Here is a 24,719-nt window from a genome sequence, read left to right as displayed (position 1 = left end):
TTACAGTTTATTTGAAGTGGACATTCTTAGTGATATGATTTATTATGTCCCTTTTTTATGAACTGATCAGCAATAATGTCATGTTAACATTTACAGGATCAGTTATATCTTTAATACTATTTCATACTAGCTTCTATAGCAAGCAAAGAAGCATTCCTTCTTTGTGCAAGTCCCTTGTGTTGTAGACTAGTAAAGACTGTAGACTGTTCAAACTAGGAGATGTAATTTCTTCCCCAGTGTAAAAATGATTAAATGTCAAAGAAGGAAAAAAAAAAGAATCTTAAGTCAAAGAAAATGCATGCTACATCTTCTGGCCAATGGGGAAAAATATTTAATAGTGACTGCAAAGGGAATATCTCAGTGTGTTACTTTGGAAGTATTTTAAAATAACTTTTAAATTTTATTTTAAAGGTTTTTTTATAAAAGTATGTATTTTTAAGTAAAGTTATTTTAAATAGCTGTGAGAGTTACATTATAAAAGATATGCAAATCTGTACAACCATCTTCTACTGTTCATAATGGGGAGTCCATGAAATGGAAATACATAGAATCCACAAGTGGGAGAGGAACACTAGCTGGGTGTATTTGGTCTTCTGACAGAATATCCTGACTGCTCAAACTCCACTGTGCCAGGGAGGCAGAATATATGATGTCTGGGGCTAGGGTTAGCTGCAGTGGCTGTTGGTTTTGAACGTGCTGTCCAGTTACCCTGTGACTGGTCTTTGTGGTGCATATACAAAGTGAAGCCATCCCAAGCCTTCCCCTCACTTTCTTTTCTTCCAACAGATAATTGTAGGAGTTCTTCTGCTCTACTACCTTCTTGGAATCAGTGCCTTAATTGGAGCAGCAGTAATCATCATCCTTGCACCTGTTCAGTACTTTGTGGCGACAAAACTCTCACAGGCGCAGAGAAGCACATTGGTAAGTGTCTTCAAACTTGTACATGATATAATCTCTGGTAATTATGCATTGGTCTGTGTTTGGAATTACAAAGCTAACCATGGACATTGACCAGGAACTGTGGAGCTTAGAGGTCTGCTAAGTCATGAGCTGTTCCTTGATCCCTTGCTTGGCTTGTCTATAATTTGAATCACCTGCATCACTGCCGAGAAAGTTACCTTGGTTCATAGGAATTACCATGCCCAGCTGCTCTGAACCTTATCCCCACATTCAGCCACTGTTGCACTGCCAAGAAAGCCATATGAACCTGTAATGGAGCCAGACAGCTTGCTGAAATCTCTTCCACCACAAATCATGGGTGGTAATGAGAGTTATTTGTGCACATTCCTGTGTGATAAGTAATGCCTTCACATCAACAGCGTATACCCTTCCAGAAATGTCGACAGTATCCATCCCTGTAGCATCCAAGCAGACAGTCAGCATCACCTAGAAATTCCTGCAGATGGGAGCAGCACATTTTGTGCTAGAAATAGCTCCACTGCACAATGTAGTGCAGTACAAAGATCCTTGAGCTAGCCTGAAAACTGGAAGCAGCATAACTTCTAGTTATGCTTTACTGGGAGTATAACTTTAGCAGTGTATTACTGTGCCTGAGCCAGCTGGCCCTGCTCAGAGTGAACGTTCCTTACAGTATCACAGCTTCTCACTAATGTGGCCTTGCTGCTTTGAAGCCTGGCATCGATGGTTCCACATCAAGTTGATGGGACAGAGCGGTGTGCCAAGTCATAGCTTGTCTTTGTGTTCTTATCTTCTCTGTACATTGTCAGTGTGCCTGTTGAAAATGCAGCCACCGTGCTGGGCAGTAGAAGTCATGCGAGGCTGCCTTGCAAGTGAACAGAAAGCTGACAGAGGAGTAAAATTTTCAGTACAAGCTATATGATTTAGGAGTGCCAACCAACTGCCTGTTCACTTGAGCTCTAGGGAAGCTCGCCTTCATGAAAAACAGTAACAAAACATCTGAATGGACAGAACTAGTGAAGTATACCTGACTGATTACAAGGGGCTGCATACAATTTTTGTGTGATCCTTATGTTTAGCAGACAGGTACTTTAATTATACTTTTTAAGTAAATATGTATGTAAATGTTGCAGGAGTACTCCAATGAGAGACTGAAGAAGACAAATGAGATGCTTCGAGGCATTAAGCTCCTTAAACTCTATGCTTGGGAACACATCTTTCACAGCAGTGTAGAGGAAACCAGACAAAAAGAAATGACTAGCCTCAAGTCTTTTGCCCTTTATACTTCCATATCCAGTAAGTCTCTTCCTTCGTTCTAATCCACTGTTCAGATTAATTGCTACTGCATTATTAGCTACTAATGAGTTTACCATTTCTCTGTTGAGATTGTTTCAGTTGCTTTAGGCTGTGCTCCATGCTCCTCACTTTCCATTTAGCCAGACTTTCCATTTAATTCAGTAGAATTTTGCCTGTATGGGAAATACGCCTCAAAGAGAAAGTCAAGATTAATGCTTCATAGCATTAGCTTTTCTGGAGAAGAACTTTTAAGGGACAAGTGTTTCCCAGGCTACCTTCAGCCAGCACTATTCCCCTCTATAACATAGGATTCAGGAAGAAGCCTTTGTTGATATTTATTTTTCTTTTCCTCCTGCATTTTGCACAATACAGCTTATCATAATATATCACAGGAATTGTCTTTGCATTGAAGCTCCAACAGATGGTACTTATACATTCTTACCTAAAATTTTGTTTTCTTATTAAAACAAGTAATTCTTAGGAGCATTTCTATATCCTAAAAAGGTAAAATATGAGAGTCCTGGCAATTTCATCAGTCCATATCCAGATTCGTTTGTCTCATGTTAACTTTCAAGCTGCTTTAAGGCACTTATCATCCTTTTAAAAAGACCTAGGGCCAATTCAACTCTGTATTTGAGGAGATCATATGCAACACCTGTATAATTGCCACTGTAATACTTTAGAAATAATTAGTAAAGTCATACTGTAAAAGGCTTTTCATATAATTTGTAAGGCATTAATGAAATGGAAACTTTTAGTGAGAAGTGTTCAAGTACTACGAGCTACCTGTACAAATGCCTTCTGGACTAACAAAGAAGGCTACTCCTTAGGAAAATACCTTCCAGTCTGGTTAGTACTATTTAATTTCACTCACCCAAGAGATGTGCCACTGACATTCTTCCCTGCCAAATGATCACAAAGATAATACGCTCTGAGGGAAAAATCCTGATTGCACTGAATTTACCTGGCATTAAGTCGAGGTTTTCATTGACTTCTGAGACCAGAATTTCTCTCTGGGGATCCTGACCTCTCTGTGCTTGGAGGGTAGTTTCCATTTTGACATAAAACAGAATTTAGCTGGAGTAGATTGTGTGCCGGAAACTCCATCCTACACCCAGATCAACACAGACAGGCTCCCTTTGTTTGCACTACTTCAGGTGGCATTAAAATCTATAGTCAGAGCCACAGGTTCAGCTGTAGGACTGAAGGAGCTGTGGAGGCTTATTTGATTTTAAGTCCTCACAGTATCATTTGTAACAGGTACAAAAAGGTGTTTTCATCTCAAGAGTACTGACTATTCTGTAAAGAAAATAGTGACATAAATATGAAACTGTATTATTAAAAACAATTCTAAATAGGTACTGATGGTTCTTGAAACGTGTACATTTGCATTCTTGTTTGTATTATGCGTGATATTTATTTACGTGTATGTAAGACACAGATCAGTTTCTCAGCTGGGGTAAACCAGTGCAGCTTTTTTATGTTGTTGTTGCATATCATTTTGGCTTATAAAGAGTTCCTATAGTTTCAACCTATGAGTTCCTTATACCCTCTGTCTATAGCAGAAATTACACTGATCTTTACAAACTTGTACTTTAGCAGACTACATAGGGAACATAAATATAGGAGAATTTGCTGGTTTCCTTACCACCAGTATAAATAGAATGACAGACATGATCAGCACAAAGTGTGTTTGCTACTATTACAGTAAATGTATGATTTTGTTTTTTTAAGAAAGGAGAAAAAGAAAAAGCATGAAAAAAGTAGGAGGTGACCAAGATTTTATGTATTATTGATAAGAGGACGACAGACACTTCCTAGAACAATAAGAAAGCGGAAATGAGATATTTTTTTTTATTTACATACAGTGCTGAAAGGACTCTGTAATACTTTTCTAAGTATACTTAGCTATTAACATGAATGAAAGAATGTGGGTGGAGCTACTTCTATTCATGAAGAATAGATTTGCATTGAATTACAGAAAATATACCTATGACTTTCAGGGCAGTGTTGGCTAGACCACAAGAAAATTCCATTCAAGACCACATGGAAATTGGATCTCATCTCCCTTGCCTCCTGTGCCTGGATCCACTTTGTACATATATGGAATTGTTCATGTATACTAAAAGAGTTATTATAGACATTAGCTCTTCCTATGATTTTAATGAATGTACCCACCAGAATCAAAGTTGGGTTGCAAAGTTGGTAGTGACAGCTTTTGAGTTTCAGCGGTGAATTCTTTAACTCTAGCAAAGAATATTCCTGTGTAACTTTTTTCATACTGATTAGCAAGATTATCCTATGTTCAGTTTTACAGGATTTAGTATACACTATATATTTAGGAAAGATGGAGAAAGGAAGGAATGGCTTTCCTGTTTCTATGAATTTTTGCCTAACCTGTCAGAAGCAAAGTGACTCCAGGCTTTCTCACAGGAAAATAACAGTAGTTACTATTCTAAAATATTCAGAAATTACTGAAAACATTTTTCCCAGTTTTCAGTCTGGCTTTTTCCAGTAACAAAATACTTTTGACTGAATCTAATTAAACCAGAAGTCTTAGCTGCAAACTAATTTTATGTTAGAAAACATTTTATTTTTCTGAACACTAGCATAATTGAAAAAAATAAAAATAAATTTAAAAACCCCTCCCAAACTCCAGTGGCTCAGTAAGCCCTTATTTGTTGGCTTGCAAGGAGATGTTTGGAGTGAAGTCCTTAGATGTACTTGTGATCTCACAGAATAGCAAAATTCAGAGCGACTTATTGGGAGCCACCAAGTGACCCCAACTGTCTTGACGGCAGTGGGCTTTGTCAACCCTACAGTATATTTAATCTCTCCAGCTTTGTGTTTGACAGGTATGATCTATGATCTTGTACTGTAGGCAGCAGAAGAACAGATTCCATCTCCAAGAAGTTTATCAGCTTTGCTAGATTCCCTCATCAGATTCATTCATAAAAGCAAACTCATGTACTGTAGCAGTCTCAAAGGCAAATTGCAAATGCAAGGATTTAATAGAATTAAGTAGTCCATAGTTGCAGGCAGCAAGCTTCACTTCTTTTTCAAAATTTCTATGCCGCAACGACCTCAAGTTTGTACAAAGTGTGAAAACTGGGCAGAAAGTAGAACCATTAGGAGAAATGAGAGTCTGAACTGAAGCTGCTCTGTATTCCAACAAAGAAAAGAACATTTTCCTCAGAATTTTTCTTTTTCCTAAGGTGAAGAGTAAACTATGAATTTCTAGGCTTTAATACATACTTGTCTTTCAAAGGCTAAGCTTTTATTTTGGAAATATATATACAAATATACCTATATTTTCAAACTCTCTTCTGTCAAGGAATTAGAGCTACATGAAATTATATAGCTATTTTATTTATGCTTGAGTACAGAGTTTACAAGTGTGTTACAGGATTCATTAAATATCTTCTAAATGTAGAAAAAAAGGAATGACTGACAGTATGTTAAGTTCTTCAGGGGCTTTATGCCCAGAAAAGGATGGAGTCAACCAGAAGTATTTGTGGGTCAAATGATGACACTCCACTTCAGATGAAGCAACTGGGGAGTGCTTTTACTGTCTGAACATTGGCTGTACCTGGTGGGGAAAAAGATCAGGCGTAGTTTAAACAAAAAAGAAGTGGCTAGCCTCTTTCTTTTCCGTTATACATGTACTGACCTTTTAATTCTATTTTAGCTATAGATTCTGTATTCTTTATCTCTATTGTTTACTTCATGAAATAAAATTGAGCAAAGGTCAAAATGAAAAGGCGATGATTAAATAATATCCTCAGGTTGTGATAGAGAAGACAGATGCATGGGGTAAGGTTGTAGCTCTGATTCTGACTCAAGCTTCTAGATGGATAACTGGGTTTTATTGCATTCTTAACCTGTATTCCTGCCTGATCTAAAAGACATCCCTATGCAGAAATGGTATTTGCTTGCTTCTCCCCATCCATCTGTTTAATAACCTCTGAATGCTATAGTGAGGGGATCCAAGGCGCGAAGACAGACACTGTTCAAGGTCAGGGAGGAAACGGGTTCATCGTTTGCATTTTAATAACGCCAGGCCCAGCTGAAATCAAAGCTCTACCACATTTAGGTACTGTTAGAACCTCTGTGGAGCTCCCAAGGACATTCACAAAGTAGCCAAGCCTGACAAAGTGGGAGTAATTAGGAGTAAATCCTCCGTAAGAATAAACGAAGTCAGCGATACAGTGCAGGGTTGCCAATCTTTCCTTACCCTTTCATCCTTATCCTGAAACCTGAGGGGGACCGCGAAGCCCTGTGCTTCGGAGGTGGTCACCACACGAGGTATGTGCCAGTGCCTCAGCCGGGGGGCCCTGCCGCTGGGCTGCGGAACGGGGCAGAGCTCGGCCTGGCCTGCAGCCGCCTGTGCAGCCCCTGCCGGGTCTCCTTTCCTCTCCCTGGCAGGAACTCGAGTCGCCCACCAGACCTTGTACCAGCTCGGCCTTTCTGCCCGTCGAGAGACGGAGGCCCGCGGTGCCCCTCGCCTGAACGGCCTGTGAGCGCAAAACCAGCAGCTCAAAAACAGCGATCTAGTCACCTTCTTCTAGGGTGCGCTGCTGGGTTCTGTCTGTTCTGATGACGTGAAGTACAGTGTAGGCGTTTTAAAACAATGTACTGGTGTGTATAGATACTTGAGCATTTTTATGATCTTAAACATAGAAAATACCATTGTAAACCAGTGCTAGCAGTATTTTGACATTTAGCATGTCTGAATAGAAATTGTTTCTAAATATTCCTACGTGTTTTCCTCCACAGTCTTTATGAATGCAGCAATACCAATTGCAGCTGTACTTATAGTAAGTATGGACTTCTCTAAGTGGTGTTAATTACAACTGCGCCCTCAAGTATAAGTGATGAGGAAGGAGGAGGACAGGATGCAAACCTGCTACACATTCGCAATTCCTCTGGGAGAGAATGAAAATGCCCACTTGTTGTCTGTGACCAGAAGCAGCCCGGAGTATGCAGCACCCCTGCAAACTGTAGAAAGAGTATAAATTAAGATTCTGTAAATGAAATGCTTATGAAATATGAAGTCTTTGTGCATTTCTTTCTTTATGAAAAAACACTGATGATGTCTGTCTCTTTGTAGACATTTGTGGTCCATGCTCATTTAACAACAAAGGCTGACTTCTCCCCATCCGTGGCATTTGCCTCCATCTCCCTGTTTCATATTCTTGTGTCTCCGTTGTTCCTGCTCTCCAGTGTGGTTAGATCCACTGTCAAAGCATTAGTAAGGTAAGAACCGTAAAATTAATATCTTTGCTACCATCTCTCTGACTTTTGAGAATGTATCTATTGCTCATTTTACAATTTTAAGTTTAGAGGTAGTGCGGTGATTATTTATCTGTTGTTGTAAATTGCTTCCCAGCTTTTTACTTTGCACAGTTCCCTCGGTTGTAGCATGTTCACCAAGTTCTTTCCTGATACAATTATCACAACCAATATTTAGTTGTCCACAGCTGGTACTTCATTGTGTAGAATGGGTTGAGCTATATTGGTACTGCTTGCAACGAATATGTGGTAACTGGAAAGGAAATGAAAACTTACTGAAGATTTAGTTTTGTAAATCATCCAAGTGTTTCCCTCCATCAAGCATGTAGAACAAAAAAAGGGTAATCACAGAAGCACATGTGTTTCAGCATGTATCTCTTGGGCTGTACTCAGCCTCCACCCCTCTGCCTGAGAGGTTGCCTGTTGGTGCAGAGATAGACTTAGTCAAATAAAGAAACTCAAAAAAAACCCCAAACTTAAAAATCACTGTTAAGTATTGAGTGTAAGTTAATGACTAAATATCTACTCCAGACTTGATGAGTTTTTACTTTCTTATGAACATGTTTGAGTGTTCAAAACCTGAAATAACAACCAGTAGAACTGCTGTTTCACTAGGAGTTTTACTTGGAGTATCAACAGATTTGTGTAAAAACCTCTTAATGCTTTTCATATGCAGTGTAACTCTACCTGACTGATGGGGGGAAGAGGGACTTTGGGTGGCTTACTTTATTAGGAGCTCTTTGTGACCTCCAGTATAACTGCCTTAAGAGCTTGTTTAAACTATGGGACAGACACTGGACATCAGCCCTTGCTTAATTGCCTTTGTGTCACTTTGGAGGTGGAAAGGAGACTACAGCAGGAGGCTGAGATTGCCCTTGCTGTTTTGAAATTCCCTGACAGTGCAAAGTCACAGCTGTGCCCTCCCTCCTAACAAGTGTGAAATTTGAGAGTGTCAGCAGCTGGCATGAAATGTTTTGCAGCCACTGTGGCAGTCCCTAGAGTCATGACAAATTGTCATGCTAAGATTGCAGCCAGCAAAGTGTCTGGGGGCCCACACTAGCACTGGTAATGGGCATTTATTTTGGCTTGTCTAAGGATTTCTTTGTAAATGAATTATGTGCCTGTTAATGCTGCAGGAACAATTTTAAAGCAATTATTATCAACCAAGTATTAATTGTTGCTAGGTGGGAGTTCTTCCTGAGTTATTCTGTAGTTATCTTCTTGTTAGCAGGCTAATGCCCTGCCATTTGTGCTGCAGACAGGAATCCCCCAGTTCAAACTCTAACAAAGTTGACATGATCCTTGTCTCCCTGGCTGGCTGTATCACAGTACCCCAGGTAGTGTTCCAGAGTGCGTTGCTCCGCAGTGCTGCTCGTGCTACTCTAGGTGTGTCTTCTGAGTACCCCATCCTTCAGTGCAATATTTTGGGAGCACGTACCAGGTATTTTCAACACATGCAAACACATACTTCCTTAAATAGTTTGGTAAATGTGAAAAAGCAGGCAGTTATTAGAAAGCTGTGTTTCTGCCAATTGAGCACAACTAATGTTTACTTGCTGTAACTGTGTCCTGCTGTTACACCTTCCTTCTAATAAGTAGCTGATCAGTAAGATCAGGTAGAGGTAACCTAATTTATCAAGTTGTACTTCAGCTTTCTTTAGGCTGAGATACTCTAATTGGTTTTAGCAAGTGTACAAGACAGCTTCTCCTGTAGTGACAGAAAGTTGCTAAGTGAAGCAGAAGATGATCCAGCAGTGAAACCAGCACATAAAGGATACTAAGAGGGTGTTACTGGCTTTTCATCTCAGGCACTTCACAACCCCTGCTCTGTTAATATTGGCTACAATCTCTGATACCAGATGCTATTAAGGACAATAATTTCCACAAATAAACTTGTCAGTATCTTTAATCATTACACATGTGCCCAACTGCAGAGCATCATCATGGTTTGCCATTGACACTATCAGAACAACTGTGTGACTGATTTCAGTGGTAAAACAGATTTAAAGCCTCTGTTTCACATGGGGCCCCTGCAAACTTTCCAAGTTAAGGGGCTAGGGTGTTTGCTTCCAAGAGGGAGAACTGTTGAAAGTCTTTAGGAAGGTGAGAAATTCTGTTATGTTATCTCTTTGAAAAGTTTGGGGGTTTTTTTTAATATGTAGAGTGTTTGTGCCATTGAAAATTAAAACTGAGCAGTCAGTTGAGGTATTTCTTAAAATGCGAAGTCTTCAAGGACAAAAGGTAGTGTACAATTTTCCATCAGCAAAGGTCATGTAGCTAGAGTGGCATTATGTATCTTACTGGGTTTAATATGAAACAGGTTTTTCAGTTAGCTGTGCAAATAACCATGTTTTGATCAATACATCTATTCTGTGGCTTAAAAATAAGCTCCCCTGTGAAGATATTGGAATACAATGTCAGCAAGAGCTCTTCAGAGAACATAGGTTTTTTTATTCTTTAAGACTGTAGAATGGTGTGGCATCCTGAAATATGAGTTGCTGCCTCTAACAAAAGATTTTCTCACAGCTGTACTGTTTCCTCACTAATTGCCACAGGAGTGGCAATTCCAGAATTAAGCAGAGCATTGGGCAGAGGTCTTGCAGAAGACACTTAAAGTACAGCCACTGATACGCAACCAGAGAGCAGAGAGAAAAATCAAACTATTGAATGGTCTTGTTTGGGTATGCATGGTCCAAGAATAAGTTTGCTGTCTTCTTTTCCTCCCCCTCTAGACCCTTGAGCAGATACACAGGGGACTTCTCTATCTGCTTTTTATACCTTCAGAGCAGTCATTAAAATGTCAGTGTAATTTTCCTATAGAGAATGTAGGTGCAGCTGCATACCAACACCGTATAAGCAGCATCTAAACCATCATTTGGTCCATTTAAAGACATTTAAAATGTTCTTTTAAACATCTGGTTCACTGAACAAAAAAGGTAAGATCATTCCTAGCCCTGTTTTCCAGAGCTATGTGCAAATAGATATAAATATCTCTAGCAATGGGACTTCTGATTTCTTCCTTTGAGATAATCGACCTTCCCCTTAAGGAATTTTGGTCCAACATTGATCCTGAATTAGTTATTACTCCTCTTGTCCCATCCCAAATAGTTATTCTCCCCCTTTTTAGTTGCTTAGATTGTAGTACCTGCTCTAGCTAAATTCACCCCACTGTATATCTTTTAGTCCTCAGCTGCCATTAGCAAGTGGGCAGGTTGACAGAAAAACTGTAGAACCAGTTCTCTCCTAGGGAGTCCCCAGCTTTGATCTCTACTTGCAGGACAAGTGCTAACTGTACAGGGCATCTGCCTTAGACAGTGCTGTAATGCCGTGGTCCAAGCACTGTTCTGGCACCAGTGGGGTATCTCATGAGGTTCTTAGAGGAAACTGCCTCCTTCTGAAGATGAAATCCCTGACAGTGGAATGCAAAATAAATGGTAGGGGTTTTATTTTTTGAGATTTGCACAGTAACAGATAGCCATGTATCACTATGCTACAGTGGCATCATTTGCCTGTTTCTCCCCAGTCAGCCTAAGGCTAAATACCGAAATAATTTTTTTTAGTCCTTGTCCATAAATCTATTTTTAGGAACTTAAGGCCTTCTGGCACTTTAGCATTTTGGAGTCTGATAGTTAACTTCCAGCTAATTGAGCCCCGTTGGTGTTGAGTTCATGATTCAATCCACTTCCTTTACAAATTTCATTTGCTGTCCCTGTAAGTAGATTAGGCATACATTTTATAAAGTCAGGTAGAGAGATAAAATTGATGTCATGATCTGTTAAGTGTTGTAATAAAGGCATATTATCTCTTAGCTAATTAAATCTTAAGCAGCTTGTGAAGATTTTATGCCTTCTCCTTTGTTGCTGGTTGTCAGGATTCCTTTTATGTTATCTGTTGAACACTGTTCTATTAAGGTATATTCCTTTATCACACCTCATATGCTTTGTATTTCATCATAGCTGGTTGAATTTAGCTCACGGTGTATGGATTTCATCAGACTGCTAGTGTTCATAAGACCGTTCAATAGAACTGACTGCAACACTTCAGTAACATAAATTACATTAAGTCTACGTCAGCATGTGGCTTTAAAGCGAGCTGCTGTTTTAGCTGGTCTGCATCCCACAAAATGCCTGAAAAAATCTTTTATATAATTTCTCTGGTGGTATCAGAAAATACAAGACTTGGGAAGCATCTGCACAAGCCATTAAAATGTCATCGCTGTTAATAGACAACAGGGCGGGTTTTGTCAACTTCCTTGTAGTCACTTCTCATTGCACATATTCATATGCCTGTAACAAAATGAAGACAAACAAACCATGCAGCAGACAGTGGTTGAAGTACTAAAAGGGATGCTATCTAATAAACATTGCAGTGAACAAAAGTTTTGCATTCCGGGTTGACGTGTGATTCTGTTTTTTTCACTTTCAGTGTGCAGAAACTTAGTGAATTCCTGTCAAGTGAAGAAATTGGAGAAGAGCATGATAAATCTTCAGAGCTAAGAAGTGCAGATAATCACAGCAAATACCAAGCGGTGGTGAGTAATGCTGTTTAGTTGCAGGTGAAGTGGCTGGAGTAGTTTGTACCCAGAATAAATTTTTTACTTTTCCATTTCTTACTGATTATTTCCTGCAATTGGAAAAGCTCTTTTTAATACCCTCTCCTGTATAGGTCATAACATGGTTGCTTGTGTTTAGGACATTTTGATGGTACTGCCACCAATTACTGCTTATTTCTGCCTTTCTGATTTTGCGCAGCCACTCAAAGTTGTTAACCGCAAGAGGCCTGCCAGGGAAGACTGGAACAATTACAGCTCTCACATGAGAAGACCCATTAACATCACAGAAGCAGATGATTTCTGTGTAAAGGTGATATGAAGGTCACTCTAATAACACTTACTATAGTTCACTAATAGTCACTTTTTGTATTCTGATGGCAGTTTCAAATTCAAGAACCATCATTTGATATGAACTGTCAGACATTTGTGCTCATGTCAGAGATTAACCTCCGCCTTTCTTTTCTATGTCTTCCATTTTAAGAATTGACTACTGACGTTTATGTTATGATTAGCTGTGTATGTTCCTCTAGATTTCACTCTGCAATTTTCTATTTGAACTGTTTAAGTCATTAGCCCTGTTCTTATGACAAAAATTTCCTACTTAGAACATAGAACAGCCCAGATTGGAAGGAACCTCAAAAGATCATCTGGTCTGACCTTTTATGTATGCCAGACTTTCTTCCATTTCCAATGCCTGTACAGAAAAATGGTATGAAGAAAATTGATAAGAATTTGGTTTAGACATTCCTAAAATAATCTTGTTATGGGTCTTCCCTTCCTCTTTTGAAATTCCTAGTAGCCTTTCAAGATGAAGTTAAAAACTAACCCCCAAAGACCTAACTTTTTTGAAGAAAAAATGAAAATTACCCATGCCACTTTGAAGACTGATGCTATTGATTTGCTGTAGAAATGGCCAGAAGTAATAAAAATCCTGATGGTTTTTATAGTGGTGATGCAGTTTATTTAGGAAGTCTGCGATTACACTTGCATTTCCGGCACAAGAGAATGAATAATCTGGTTTCATGGGATTAAATAGGACAACTGGTAGTGCTTTCAGTTTGGGTGTGGGGTTTTTTTAGAGGCTGTCATTTGACATGCTGCTTTGGTGCAGGATCCTTCTTGAATAGACTTCCAAGAAAATAAGAGGAATATTTGAGAAAGTGTTTTGGGGAGGTGGTGTTGAATCAAGAGACAGCCAGAGTGACAACAAAGGAGTTTGTCATAAAGGAGAGGCCAGAGCAGTAACCTCTGTAAGGACAGTATTTATAAGGTCTCGGAATAGAAACCCAGTACCAGCTATAATCTTTGGCTCCATCTGCTGACATCGTTGTCACTGGCGGCATGTGGGTCAGGGAGCTTCTGCAGTTTCTATCTGCAGCTCATTGCCCGTGAAGGGACTTTTTTTTTTGAGAGAGGATCCTTTGGCTGCCTTCAGTAATCTAGAGGGAGGAACACTGCACTTTCTTTTGCTCATTTTTTCATTTTTTTTCCCAAGATAAGAGTATCACTTTTTTTTCTCCAGGGTAGGATAAAAGTGTCCCATTCCACTCAGATCAAAAAATGTTGTACCTTGCATTGCTGAAAGGCTTTGAAGGCTTCAGTGGCTCTGAAAAAGGGGGAGAAGAGGGTCCTGTATAAATACAGGCCTTTTAAAATTGTCTCCTGTTTCCTATTTTTCACAGTATCCATGGAAATCTCCTCCATTTAAAGTCCTGAACAGGCTTTGTGTCTTGTTTTTAGTCTTTTTCAGTGAAAAGATTGCTGTATCTAGCAAAGCCTAGGTTATCTGAGAATCATATCAGAACTACAAAGGGAAATACTGTAATAGGCAGCAATATCCAATTTCTGTGGAAAGTTCTGCAAATCTGCTTGGAATTTGGACTGTGTAATTGCTCTATATGCTGCAGTGTGTCTAGAGTGACATTCAGTGCTTTGCAGAGAGCAAACTGTGACCCTGTATATAATTTAATGGTGTCATAATCACTTCACTTATTTCATGTGCACACCTTACAGATAACAAAACAAAAGAAACCCTAAACAGCAAATTTTTTTTCCTCAGGAATTTTCCATAATTTTCTAACTGCTCTTCTTGTTTGTGTTCAGAGATTCTTGCACATCAGAATACAGGCCTTCACAAAAATCACTCACGTGAAGATCAGTTTCCTGCACTGAGGAAAGGCTAACTCTCTTCCTATGCTCAGTGTAATGAAAATAGAAGTGTCCCTGATGTTGAAAAAAGAAGTCAGCTCTAAAGCTGGTTTTCTGTTTCTTGTTTCTCTCCATCTTGGCATAGATCACAAATGGATTTTTCACTTGGACACCTGAAGGTCCTCCAGCATTGTCCAACATTGATATCCGAATCCCTCAAGGTACAAAATGACATTAGACATATCAGAATAAAATGTTTTTCCATGAGCGTTTGGTAGATCAGAAGTTTATATATGCCTTCTTTTCTCCCAGGTCAGCTAACAATGATTGTAGGACAGGTTGGCTGCGGTAAGTCATCCCTCTTGCTAGCCATACTTGGTGAGATGCAGAAGATCTCTGGGAACATATTTTGGAGCAGGTAGTGTTATTTAAGAATTCAAGCTTGAGTTGAGTAGTAATGCAGAAAAAAGCCAAAATCTATCTTGGGAACCTTTTTGTGGAGTCAGGGGTTTTGTAGGTGTACATTCAAGATAAAAACCTTACCCTAATGGTAGGGGAGCACATCAGAAAGAACCCCCAGCCAGGGTCAAACAAACTATCTATTCTTTTATTAGGAATAGATAACCATATTTGGGCATTCTGTACTCCAGCACCATAACCTGAGTGAAATCGTAACTAATTTGGGATCAGAATTAATTAGCTGAAGTGTTGTGCTGCTACAGAACGGCATTTGCACTTTCAGGCATGAGCTTGTGTCTTTGAATGGAACTATAAAGAGGTACCAGCTCACCAGCAGTGGTCCTTGGCTGTGCTTTTAGATGTGTGCTCCATCCCAGCACTGCTCTAGTGCCTGAGAAATTGAAGAGATTTTTATAAGTGGCAGTGACCTCAGGGTACTCCCCCAGTGCATCATGCCTGGTTTGACAAGGGGGAGATAGTCATGTCCTTCCCCCCTTTCCCAAGAGGACACACAGCAGCTGCGCTCTGACAGCCACTTACAGGCTATACTTGTGTCTAGCTTTCGTACCGGCCATGAAGGGAGGAAAAGAATGCTATCGAACTCCAAGAGCTGTACTCTTCAGACTTGGTCTCTTGACCCTCAAACTAAATCACAGATGGTATAATATATTGCAACTCCTGTATGTGATTTCCGGTAAATTGCTGCCGTTTCTAGTACACTGGCTGATCAATGTGTGTGAACATTTTTGGCCTGTTTATTTTACAGTACTAGACTTCCTAGCCATACAGACTACACATTGCCTATTGGGATACAATTATTTGTAGGTAAAGCTTGTCAAATTGCAGAAGAACCTAGAGAAACAATTAATTTTTTTTCCAACTGATTGGGAATGAAGGAACAACAGTGCAACTGTTAGTGAAATCCACACACTCCAATGGACAGAGGGTCATTGTTACTCAGTGGGTTCTGCACTGATTTTGTGAAACAAATCTCACAAATTCCTTGAGTGTTTGTAGAGAGATTATTTATATCCAGTCTTCATGCGTAAGGCAGTTGCACTACTCAGACTTGCACGTGCTTTAATAGTAATAGTACAAAGAAGGACGATTCCCTATTTTACAGGTGGGGAAAATGAAACATAAGAAGGTGACCCTCTCAGCTAGTGAGGGAGACGAGAACAGATGCCAAAGTTCCAGAATGTGGTGGTGATCTATCCATTAAAACATACTCCAATTTTCTGCTTAGGAAAATATGGTGAGGAACAATACAGAATCCCTGCAGCCTTATTAGGTGAACTAATTTCATTTCAGCAAGGCTGTAATTTTTTACAGATGACATAACATGATTAAGAAGTGTAATTTGAATGCCTGATGCTAAACTAAAACAGATGACATGATGGTTCTGATGAGACTGTGTTTTTAAATAGCACTTGTTTAGAAGTATGTTCTTCACAACAGTGTAAAGGTCAGAACTGGTTTTCGTGTCTTCTATATGTGCCAGAGTATCACAAGGTAAAATTCACTTGTTATCACATTTGTTTTGCTATCTGTCAGATATGTATAAAGGGGCTTGTGGCTGAAACAATCTTAGCGCTGTAAGTGCTGGCTGCACTGGGACAGATTATGTTCTGTCTCATCTTTCAGAGCTGGTATCATGTGCACTTGTCTATTCAGAGTGATGGATGCAGTCAGTGTAGGCTGCACACCTGTGTTGTAAAGCTATCAGATGAAAGCTTCCTTAATTTGATAAGAAAATAGTAATGCTTGACCAGGTACATGCAACTTTATCCCAGGTTCAAGGAGAGTAGTCTTACCAAGTAATCATGAGAGCTTGTAGCCTTAGCTCAGGCAATAAAATGTCACCAAAATCATTAAGATCCTTCTTACAGCTCTTTCTTTGGGATGAGATGAATGCTTGGCTTCAGTCATTCATGTTACAGAATAGTCAATTATTTCATTCCAAATTTCCTTCCCCTTCCCTTCCTCCAAGGTCATAGCTATGAAGATGAAGGATACATCCTGCTGACATGTCACTCGGTGCTCAAGAAATCTGGATTCTATTCCTGGCCCTTCCCTTGGACTAATGGATAACCTTGCACAAGTCATTTCCCTCTGTGCCTCCATAGTCTATTGATAAAACAGGATTAGCTGCATATCATCTTTATTTGCTTCCTATAAAAATTATTTGTTTCAAAGCCTTAAAAAGAAATGTAATTTATTCCTGGGCTAGGAATCGGCTAATCGGAAGTGAGCACTGGCTCATTTGTGATTTTTTTGTTGTTTGTAATACAGTGTGTGCCTGGAAGATCCATCTCAGATTACTGTCCCTTGTCCAAAGCAGGCTGAGAGCATCTTAGCATAAATATTTTATCATATGGTTAGAGATTAACAAAAATAGAGAAATAATTATTTACATTCTGAACAGATGGTAAATAGTATTGATTTGACTGGTTATTGAGTAAATAATTATAGTATATGCCATGCTAATTTCTTCTGGGCAGTATCTCACTTTGAGTAGTCCCAGTTCAAGTCCAGGGAGCAGTTTGTAGTGTAAGCCTTTTTGGAGTAAATAATATCAGAAAATTGACCTAAATGAGAAATAGTTTGCTCAAACAAGATTGTCATTTGTTTCTAAACAAGACATTTATACTCCCATGTGAATGTAGAGTCCTTATAATGTGAAGGAAGTGCTAGATTTGTTAAGACTGTTAACAGTAGATCTTCTTTTACTCAATGTGGAGTTGACTGTTTTCATCAAATGACAATATTTTTAAAGTTATTTTGATGCCTAAAAAGTACATTGATTTTTATAAACGTGTTTACTGGAGTTTTTGGAAACATCCAGGTACTTTATTTTATTTAAATTGGAAATGGAGATCTGAAGGCTTGAAAATCTCAGTAGGCACATATTTGCATCTTTAGACTTCCATATGCCTTGAAAAATTAGTTCTAGACCTCATTATCAAACATACATTACTTTAACATTTCAACACTGGTAGAAGATGAATGCATCCTTAGTTGCCAGGAATATCCAGGGAAAGGAGGGATAAAACAAAGTCAAAGTGGGAAAAAGTGGCTTGAAACAGCTGAGCCAAAACTGCAAATGGAGAATTAATTTTTTACAGCTACAGAATAGAAACACAGGTCAGAGAATTGATCTGACAATATTTGCTTATGAAAATTGTGGCACCCGTGGCTGTATAGCAAAAGAACACAGTTTAGCAGAGGAAGTTGGGACATTGCTGTGCACTGCTGCATCTCCTGTTACTCTCCGAGAATCGTTTGTGCCCTGGGAGCATGGTGCTTTGCCCTGGTTTCTGAGCAGAAATGGGAGCAAAGTTGCATGCCTGCAGTAAGCACAGGTAAATTGTGCTAGCCATGAGGGACCCTGGCTGATCTTTGCTTCTTCAGCTCCATTGATGGATTATATGAGCTGCACAGCTTTCTGCCTGTCTTGCAGGCTGGTGTAGCAGAAGAGCACCGTGGAGAGGGAGTCACTGTCACACACGAATACTACATGTCACAAGTTACCAGGGTGTTCCCTGGTAGAATGGATGCCTGGCTGCCTTCGGGGTGGCCCGTGAAGCAGGAACTGGTATTTGTTGTTCAGGGTCCTCGTGTTGTGCATGGAAGGGCTGAAAAAAATATTCCCTATTTCAGCCCCTGAATTGGGGCTTGTTATTTTCTGTAAAGAATGTGTTGCTACTTAATGATATGCAACAGGTTCATAAGTGTTTAGAGAAGGTGTCACTAAGCCCAGTGGAGTCTGAGGTAACTGTGGAAAAGCTTTGTTCAGTGCACTGAGCTTTGGCATAAAGATACTAGTGGCTGGCTGGTGCTCTCAAATTCTACAGTGAATTGAATTTAGATATGGTCTCTACTCATGATGCATTAACTTTTTGGAAGTGTCTCAAACCAATCTTTTAAACTGCAGGTATTGTTTTCTTTCCTGGATATTTATAAGCAAATGGTGTTAGCATAAAGTTAATGAGACTGTTCTTTTTAAAGCATGAAAAACTTTGTTCCTTCTTGATTTTGTTTATACCACTTGACACACAGATTTTTCATTCTTTTCAATGGAACTGACTTTAGCATCAGTAATAAGTATGACCAGTCATCCTGTCAAAACAACTCTGTGAACATCTTGATATGCATTCAAAAATAGCGAAAACAAAACCTGTCTGTCCCTCAGACCTGCGCACGTTTACTTATACAGGCACATCCCCCCAAGGATAGGGCTAATACAGAATGCAGCATGTTGCAAGTCAACTGAAGGTGGGATTTGGGGTTCAGACTAACCCTTTATATGCTGCAAAGGTGCAGTTACTGCCATGGAAAAATACAGTATCACAAATTATCAGTTTGTTTTCCCTGAAAATGTCCGTTTTTAATAGAACTGCATTCTTGTCACACTAGGGCTTCTCAGTTCTGTTAGCAGCTCCAGCACAAAGTGGAGGTGATTTTATTTGTTGAGTCAAATTAAATGTTTGTAAGCAAAAGAAAAAAAAGTAACCAATTTTTTTTTTTTTGACTGCTAAAATCAAGTCAGTTTGTGTAGAAGGAACAGATGCTGTGCTGCAGCTCTGTGATAAATACTGTTTGCAGTCTGTGCACTAAGTGGAATTTAATAGTTTTTCTTTCTGGGGCAGATTGCCTGTGCTTACTTAAGTAAACAGTCTTTGCTTTCTATTTGTGATGCAGCTGTACTTCTGACAGTGAGACGGGGGAAGATGTCAGGTATGGTACTGTATTGGTCTTCCTACTAAATCAATTGCAATAGAAGCAACCAAAGGTTTCTAAAATCTGTGCTTAACATTTTCAGAGTCAGAATTCAAAAAATCGGTGAAACTTTCACTGTCTTAACTAGCTTAGGTGGTTTCAAAAATTGCATCCTATGTGACTTACGGAAATAAGACTTGGATTTTCTTTATGAAAACATTGCTGTTTGGCGATTTTTAAAATCGTATCCTAACTTTCCTGTATGTCTGCAAAAATCCTTCTCTCAAAGTCTCAACCAGAATTTTCCCTAGTGCTACACTTTAAAAAATAGTATCAAGTATTGCTTTGAAGGTTTAATTTATTAAAGCAAATTCTTCCCATTACCCTTCTCTTCATTTTTTACATCCTGTCATAGGTTTATTTTCTCACCTAGCATTCTTCAGGCACACGCAAACTGAGAAGTGTGGGGAGTAGCAGATTAGTCCATCTCTTGGCAAGGGATCCATACGTGGAAATTATTATTACCTGATTAACATAGCTCAGCTTGGATTTTGGGAATATCTACCAAATCAACTGAGAGCAAAGCTTTCTGGCATGCTTGTCTTTTTTGGCGTAGCACACAAACCTCCAGAATGGTAAACCTTGTAAAAGTGACAATCGTGACAATCTTATCCCTGCTGAAGTCAGTGAGAACTTTGTCACTGAAATTGGCAGAGGAAAAATGTCATATGTTGTCCCTTTTCTTGACTTAGGCTAAACTGTATGTCTTCTACTGACCAGAATATTTTCTTGGTTCTGTGACACACCAACTATTCTACTGTCTTTTCTTTAGATTTATCAGTCTCTTGTCTCCCATTTACCTTATTTCTCAGACTTGTTACCTGTTTGTCAGGCGGAGTCCTGCAAAACTTCTGCTCCCATCTGTGTAGTATAAGAGGGAGTTTCATGTATCTAAAGACTAAGCCTCATGGTAAAGGATACTCAGAAACCTCACAGTTCTTTCTGTATAAGAGAGACTGCAATTTGTGGGCCAAGTTACAGTGAAACCATTTGAACCCATTAAGATACAAGAGAAATATGATCAGAATTAGACATTCACATGTTTGAAACTGTTATGGGGATGGACAGCAAATAGTGAAATAACATGCACAGCAGTATGGCGAGCATATTAAAAAGTAGGAAAGAATATAAGACTGTATGAAACAATTACCTACATTATCGTAGGTTCTGGGAATCCTAGTTGGGTCAGTTAAGTGCTGTAGGAATGTCTGGTGGTTTTGTTGCACTCGCATCCTATAGAGCATTTTTGGTGTTCTCAGAACAGAGAGTGTTTTGAGCCAAAGTCTTGTGAGATCTTGAGCATTTGCTCACAGGTGTTCAATACTTTCTACAAGATTGTTTAGTGCTTCTCAAAACTGAAGCTTTAATCATACCTTTTTTAGGTCAATATCATGTACAGAATTTTAACATACTTAAGAGTTACAAAATGACTACATAACAGAAATAAAAGTATTTTTAATGATAGCATAGTGATAGTACTTTAAGGTATTATTTGCGTTGTCTACAATCATTAAATTGTAAAAAAAAAAAAAAAAAACAAAACTAAAACCACTTTGTGTTTGTTTTCTGCAGCCCAGAGAAAGAATCTCCTGTTGACATGGAATTCAGGTATGACACTTTAAAAGCTAATGGGAACCTCCAGAGGTCCCTTCCAACCTCAGCCATTCTGTGACTCTGTGAACATTCTTCAGAAGTGTCTGCACTTAATGAGTTGTTCCTCCTTAGAAGGCAGATAGGTTGTCTCTGTATGCAGCTACTGCAAGATTTAGAAGTAAAAACAAGCAAGTGACCCTTGCCCTTAATGACGGCAAAAAAGTACGCTCCTGAATACTCAGGACTGGCAATATCAGAATATTCTATTACCTACCATCAGGCTGAAAATAATGGAAGCATTTTTTTTGTTCATGCAGTAATAGTATAGGACAGGACAGTATACATTTCTCTTGTATCTGGAGAATGTTTGATTTTGAGTTGTTGATTGATATTAGAAATTCATGAACTGTGCAAAATAATCAAGATACAACTGTAGTCAGCAATCCAAAATACACAGGAAAGGCTTTGCAATGTATTATTTCCCTACCATTGTAATCATAACTCCATTGCATTTTAAGTGCATCTATTTTCTTTTAAAAATTGGCAACATTTCAGACTTGGTAGGTTGAAGACACTGAGATTCATATATGCATGTCCCTTAACTAGTCTTATTTTCAGTGATCTTGAACATGTACTGAGCTTACTGGACTTGAAATGTGAACATAGAGTTAGATTAATAACTTTAAACAAACAATCTTGACAATGTTGTTTCTCATTCTAAATTAATGAACAAGCTTGATCCTATATTAGCCAAAGTGCATAGTCTCCAAGGAGCTCAGGGAAGGTTTTAGCTATTTATTGAAAGGTCAAATTTTGCCGTTTGCCTCTTTGTGATAATTAAGGGGCTATGATTAGTCTATGTTGTGTTATCAGAGGAAAAAAATTACACTCCTTTGATGAAAATGCATGTTTATTTATGCAGTCTGGGGGTAGGAGGCAATTACTTCCACCTGCAGAATAAATTCTTCATAAGTCTTTGTCTGCTAAGCCATTTGTTTGCTTTCAGTCTTTTAAGTGTGAAACCTTAGGTAGGTTCAAGGCAGGCTTTCAGAGAAAGTGTTGCACACTCCGCCTCAGAATATTTTGTTCTCTGGATTTTTGGCCATGTTTCTCACAGTTTCAGAAAAAGTTTTGTTTGATTGCCTCTTTACTGTAAGAAGCACTGTAGACACACAATAGATTTCTCATATGATCAAGCATTTGCAAGCTTTTTGCTTATGTCAAAATATGATCTGCCCTGATATGTCATCCTAGTGTCAATTGGTAATTAAGGTTAATTTGGAGGGGTTTACTAAATTCTAAGTCTGTAATGAATTTTGGCAAGCTTATTGCTTGTTCCCAAATTCCTTGCAGTAATTAATTCTCACCAGTGGGCTCAAAAGCGGAATGTAAGCAAGCCAAATGTGAATGGTGTTGCCAGGCACTGTGCTGGTACTCAGCATGGAGTGCATCTTACTGGCAGTGCCTGTATCTTCACTGAACAAAAGAACACTTCTTACAAAAGTTGTAAAAACATTTTCCTCAAAACTTTGCTACTATTTTTCAAAAACAAATTAGAACTAACTTTTCAATCACGTGAAGAATTAAGAGTAGCAAAAGCATAGTTTCAAGCAATGAAAAGGAAGGGAATACATTTTCATCTTGGAATGCTCAGAGCAATCTTTTCTCAATCAATGGGATGAAAATTTCATATTAATTGAACTGAATGCTGTTTGAATTAGATTTTGGGACTGTGGGCTGGACTGCCTGGGGAATTTTTTCTGTTGGTTTTTTTTTTTTTTTCCTGTGTCATTTTCCAATAAAGAGAATTCATAAAACATAATTAAATTCTAACGAGCCATCAGACATTTGAACTTGGAAGCATGTTACCAGGGTAATGTAACTGTGTGTTCTTTCAGGTCATCAAAGAAAATTGGATCCTTTAATGACTTCTAAGCAACCTTGGTGAAATCCTGAAAAAATGAGCAGGGCAAGCGACCTTAACTCCTGATAAAAAAAGATAAAGTGCCTGGTGTAATTTGGCAGCTCATGGTTTGAATTGCATTCAGGTCCAACTAGAAAGAAGCTGCTGTAATGGCTGTCTAGCAGACAAAGGCTACATTTGGGTGAGAGGTCCTATTTTTTCATTGGATTAGCTGATATAGCTGGAAAGAAAACAGATACACTTTTAGGTGTATGATACCTCTTTTGGCCCTTTTCTGGAGGAACGGTGATATGCCAATGAGTTTTCCAACAGTATCAGTTGCTCTAATAAAAAAAAAAAAAAAATGTTGCCTTTCTCCCAGCTGTGCCTTACTGAGGCCCTTAGTGCACAACAGCCAAAAAAGCACTACTACTTCACTAGTAGGCAGATAATTTTATTTTTAAATAGTAATAATAATAATCCTTATGAAATAAAATATGCATGGTGAGAGCCTGTTGATCATACCTGGTAAGTTGTCCTTTCTTTACAAGAAAATGGTTTCCAAAAACACCTACTGCACTGGTAAACTGGGAGCTTTTTTTTTTTTTTTCCCCCCCCAGGAAAAGAGGCTCAGTAGCATATGCATCACAGAAGCCTTGGTTGCTGAATGCCACAGTGGAAGAGAATATCACATTTGAAAGCCCTTTTAACAAACAGAGGTAACAGGTTTCTGCACTGTTACATGCTTTACTCCCCTTTTTGCTAAATAATGGAGTTGCATAGGCCTCAGTTCATGTATGGGTCCCCATCTTCCTCTAGTAACAAACGTACTGCCCTGCCTGAACGTGACAAAAGACCTTGAGTTCTGCGCAGTCCCCCTTTGACCATGTTTTTCCTGAGGGACATGAGGGACAGTGTTTAGTCTCACTTGAACTTAGGTGTAGAAGTGTTTTCATTTCCAAGTACCATGTTTGTTTAGCGTGCAGTATTCTCTTCTTACACCTAATTGACTAGTTTAACTGTCTTAGAAGGACATTAGCTGTTTGGGAGTGAGAATGTTTAGTACAATTTCAGTATTTGGTACATTGTGAAGGATTAATGGGCTGCCTTTTTATTCAGTATAAGGGCCCACACAAACATTCTAAAATATTTAAAAGTTAACTGCTGCTATTCTATCACCCCTGCCCTTAAAAGAAGTGGTTGGCTATGTTTTCTTCTGTCATCCTTGGATATTGAAACAAGAAACAAAGGCCCTGGGCATGCAAAAAAGTTAAATGCTGAACAATAACAATATAGCATGGAAGAAGTTGTGCTTGTTTTGCCTGGTTTTAACTATTAATTGTTTTTAATTGGGAAGGTGACCTAAGATGCTTTTTTTTAGCTGAAATATTTACTTGTCTGTGATTGAAAGAGATCCCATTAGAACAATTAGTGGCTAACAAAAATGTTTTCCACTGTGTGATTTTTCCAGCTGGTTAATTTTTGTTCCTCTGCAAGTAGGAAACGTGCTTCTTTAGCAGTATCTCTGTGGATTTTGCATTACCTTTTTTATTTCCGCAGGTACAAAGCAGTAATTGATGCTTGTTCCCTCCAGCCTGATATTGACATTCTCCCTCATGGAGACCAAACCCAGATTGGAGAGAGGGTCAGTAAACAGCTACAGACTTCTATTTCTGTTTTAAATATAGAGAGGGGGGTTTTATTATTTTGTTGTGTTCTTAAAATCTTAGTGGTTATTTGGCAACAAAGGTCATCTTTTAGTTAAGTGTACATTTGGGT

The 24,719-nt window shown here is 38.8% G+C and overlaps 1 protein-coding gene across 1 annotated transcript in view; it reads left to right on the top strand.

Moving 5' to 3' along the window:
- ABCC8 (ATP-binding cassette, sub-family C (CFTR/MRP), member 8) overlaps window positions 1–24,719 on the top strand; it is an 80,560-nt gene that overhangs the window by 28,070 nt on the left and 27,771 nt on the right. Inside the window, exons 9-20 of the mRNA XM_010563839.1 lie at window positions 787–921; window positions 2,052–2,214; window positions 6,991–7,031; window positions 7,325–7,470; window positions 11,932–12,037; window positions 12,258–12,368; window positions 14,352–14,427; window positions 14,519–14,624; window positions 19,367–19,402; window positions 21,017–21,052; window positions 23,561–23,659; window positions 24,501–24,585. Of these exons, the coding sequence (XP_010562141.1) occupies window positions 787–921; window positions 2,052–2,214; window positions 6,991–7,031; window positions 7,325–7,470; window positions 11,932–12,037; window positions 12,258–12,368; window positions 14,352–14,427; window positions 14,519–14,624; window positions 19,367–19,402; window positions 21,017–21,052; window positions 23,561–23,659; window positions 24,501–24,585 (1,140 nt within the window). The remainder of the gene's footprint in view (window positions 1–786; window positions 922–2,051; window positions 2,215–6,990; window positions 7,032–7,324; window positions 7,471–11,931; window positions 12,038–12,257; window positions 12,369–14,351; window positions 14,428–14,518; window positions 14,625–19,366; window positions 19,403–21,016; window positions 21,053–23,560; window positions 23,660–24,500; window positions 24,586–24,719) is intronic.

The sequence above is a fragment of the Haliaeetus leucocephalus genome, unplaced genomic scaffold, assembly GCF_000737465.1.
Source record: "Haliaeetus leucocephalus isolate CR32 unplaced genomic scaffold, Haliaeetus_leucocephalus-4.0 Scaffold173, whole genome shotgun sequence".
NCBI classification, from domain to species: Eukaryota; Metazoa; Chordata; class Aves; order Accipitriformes; family Accipitridae; genus Haliaeetus; species Haliaeetus leucocephalus.
The sequence above is the reverse complement of the archived record's forward strand: the minus strand, read 5'-3'. Positions and strand labels throughout refer to the sequence as shown.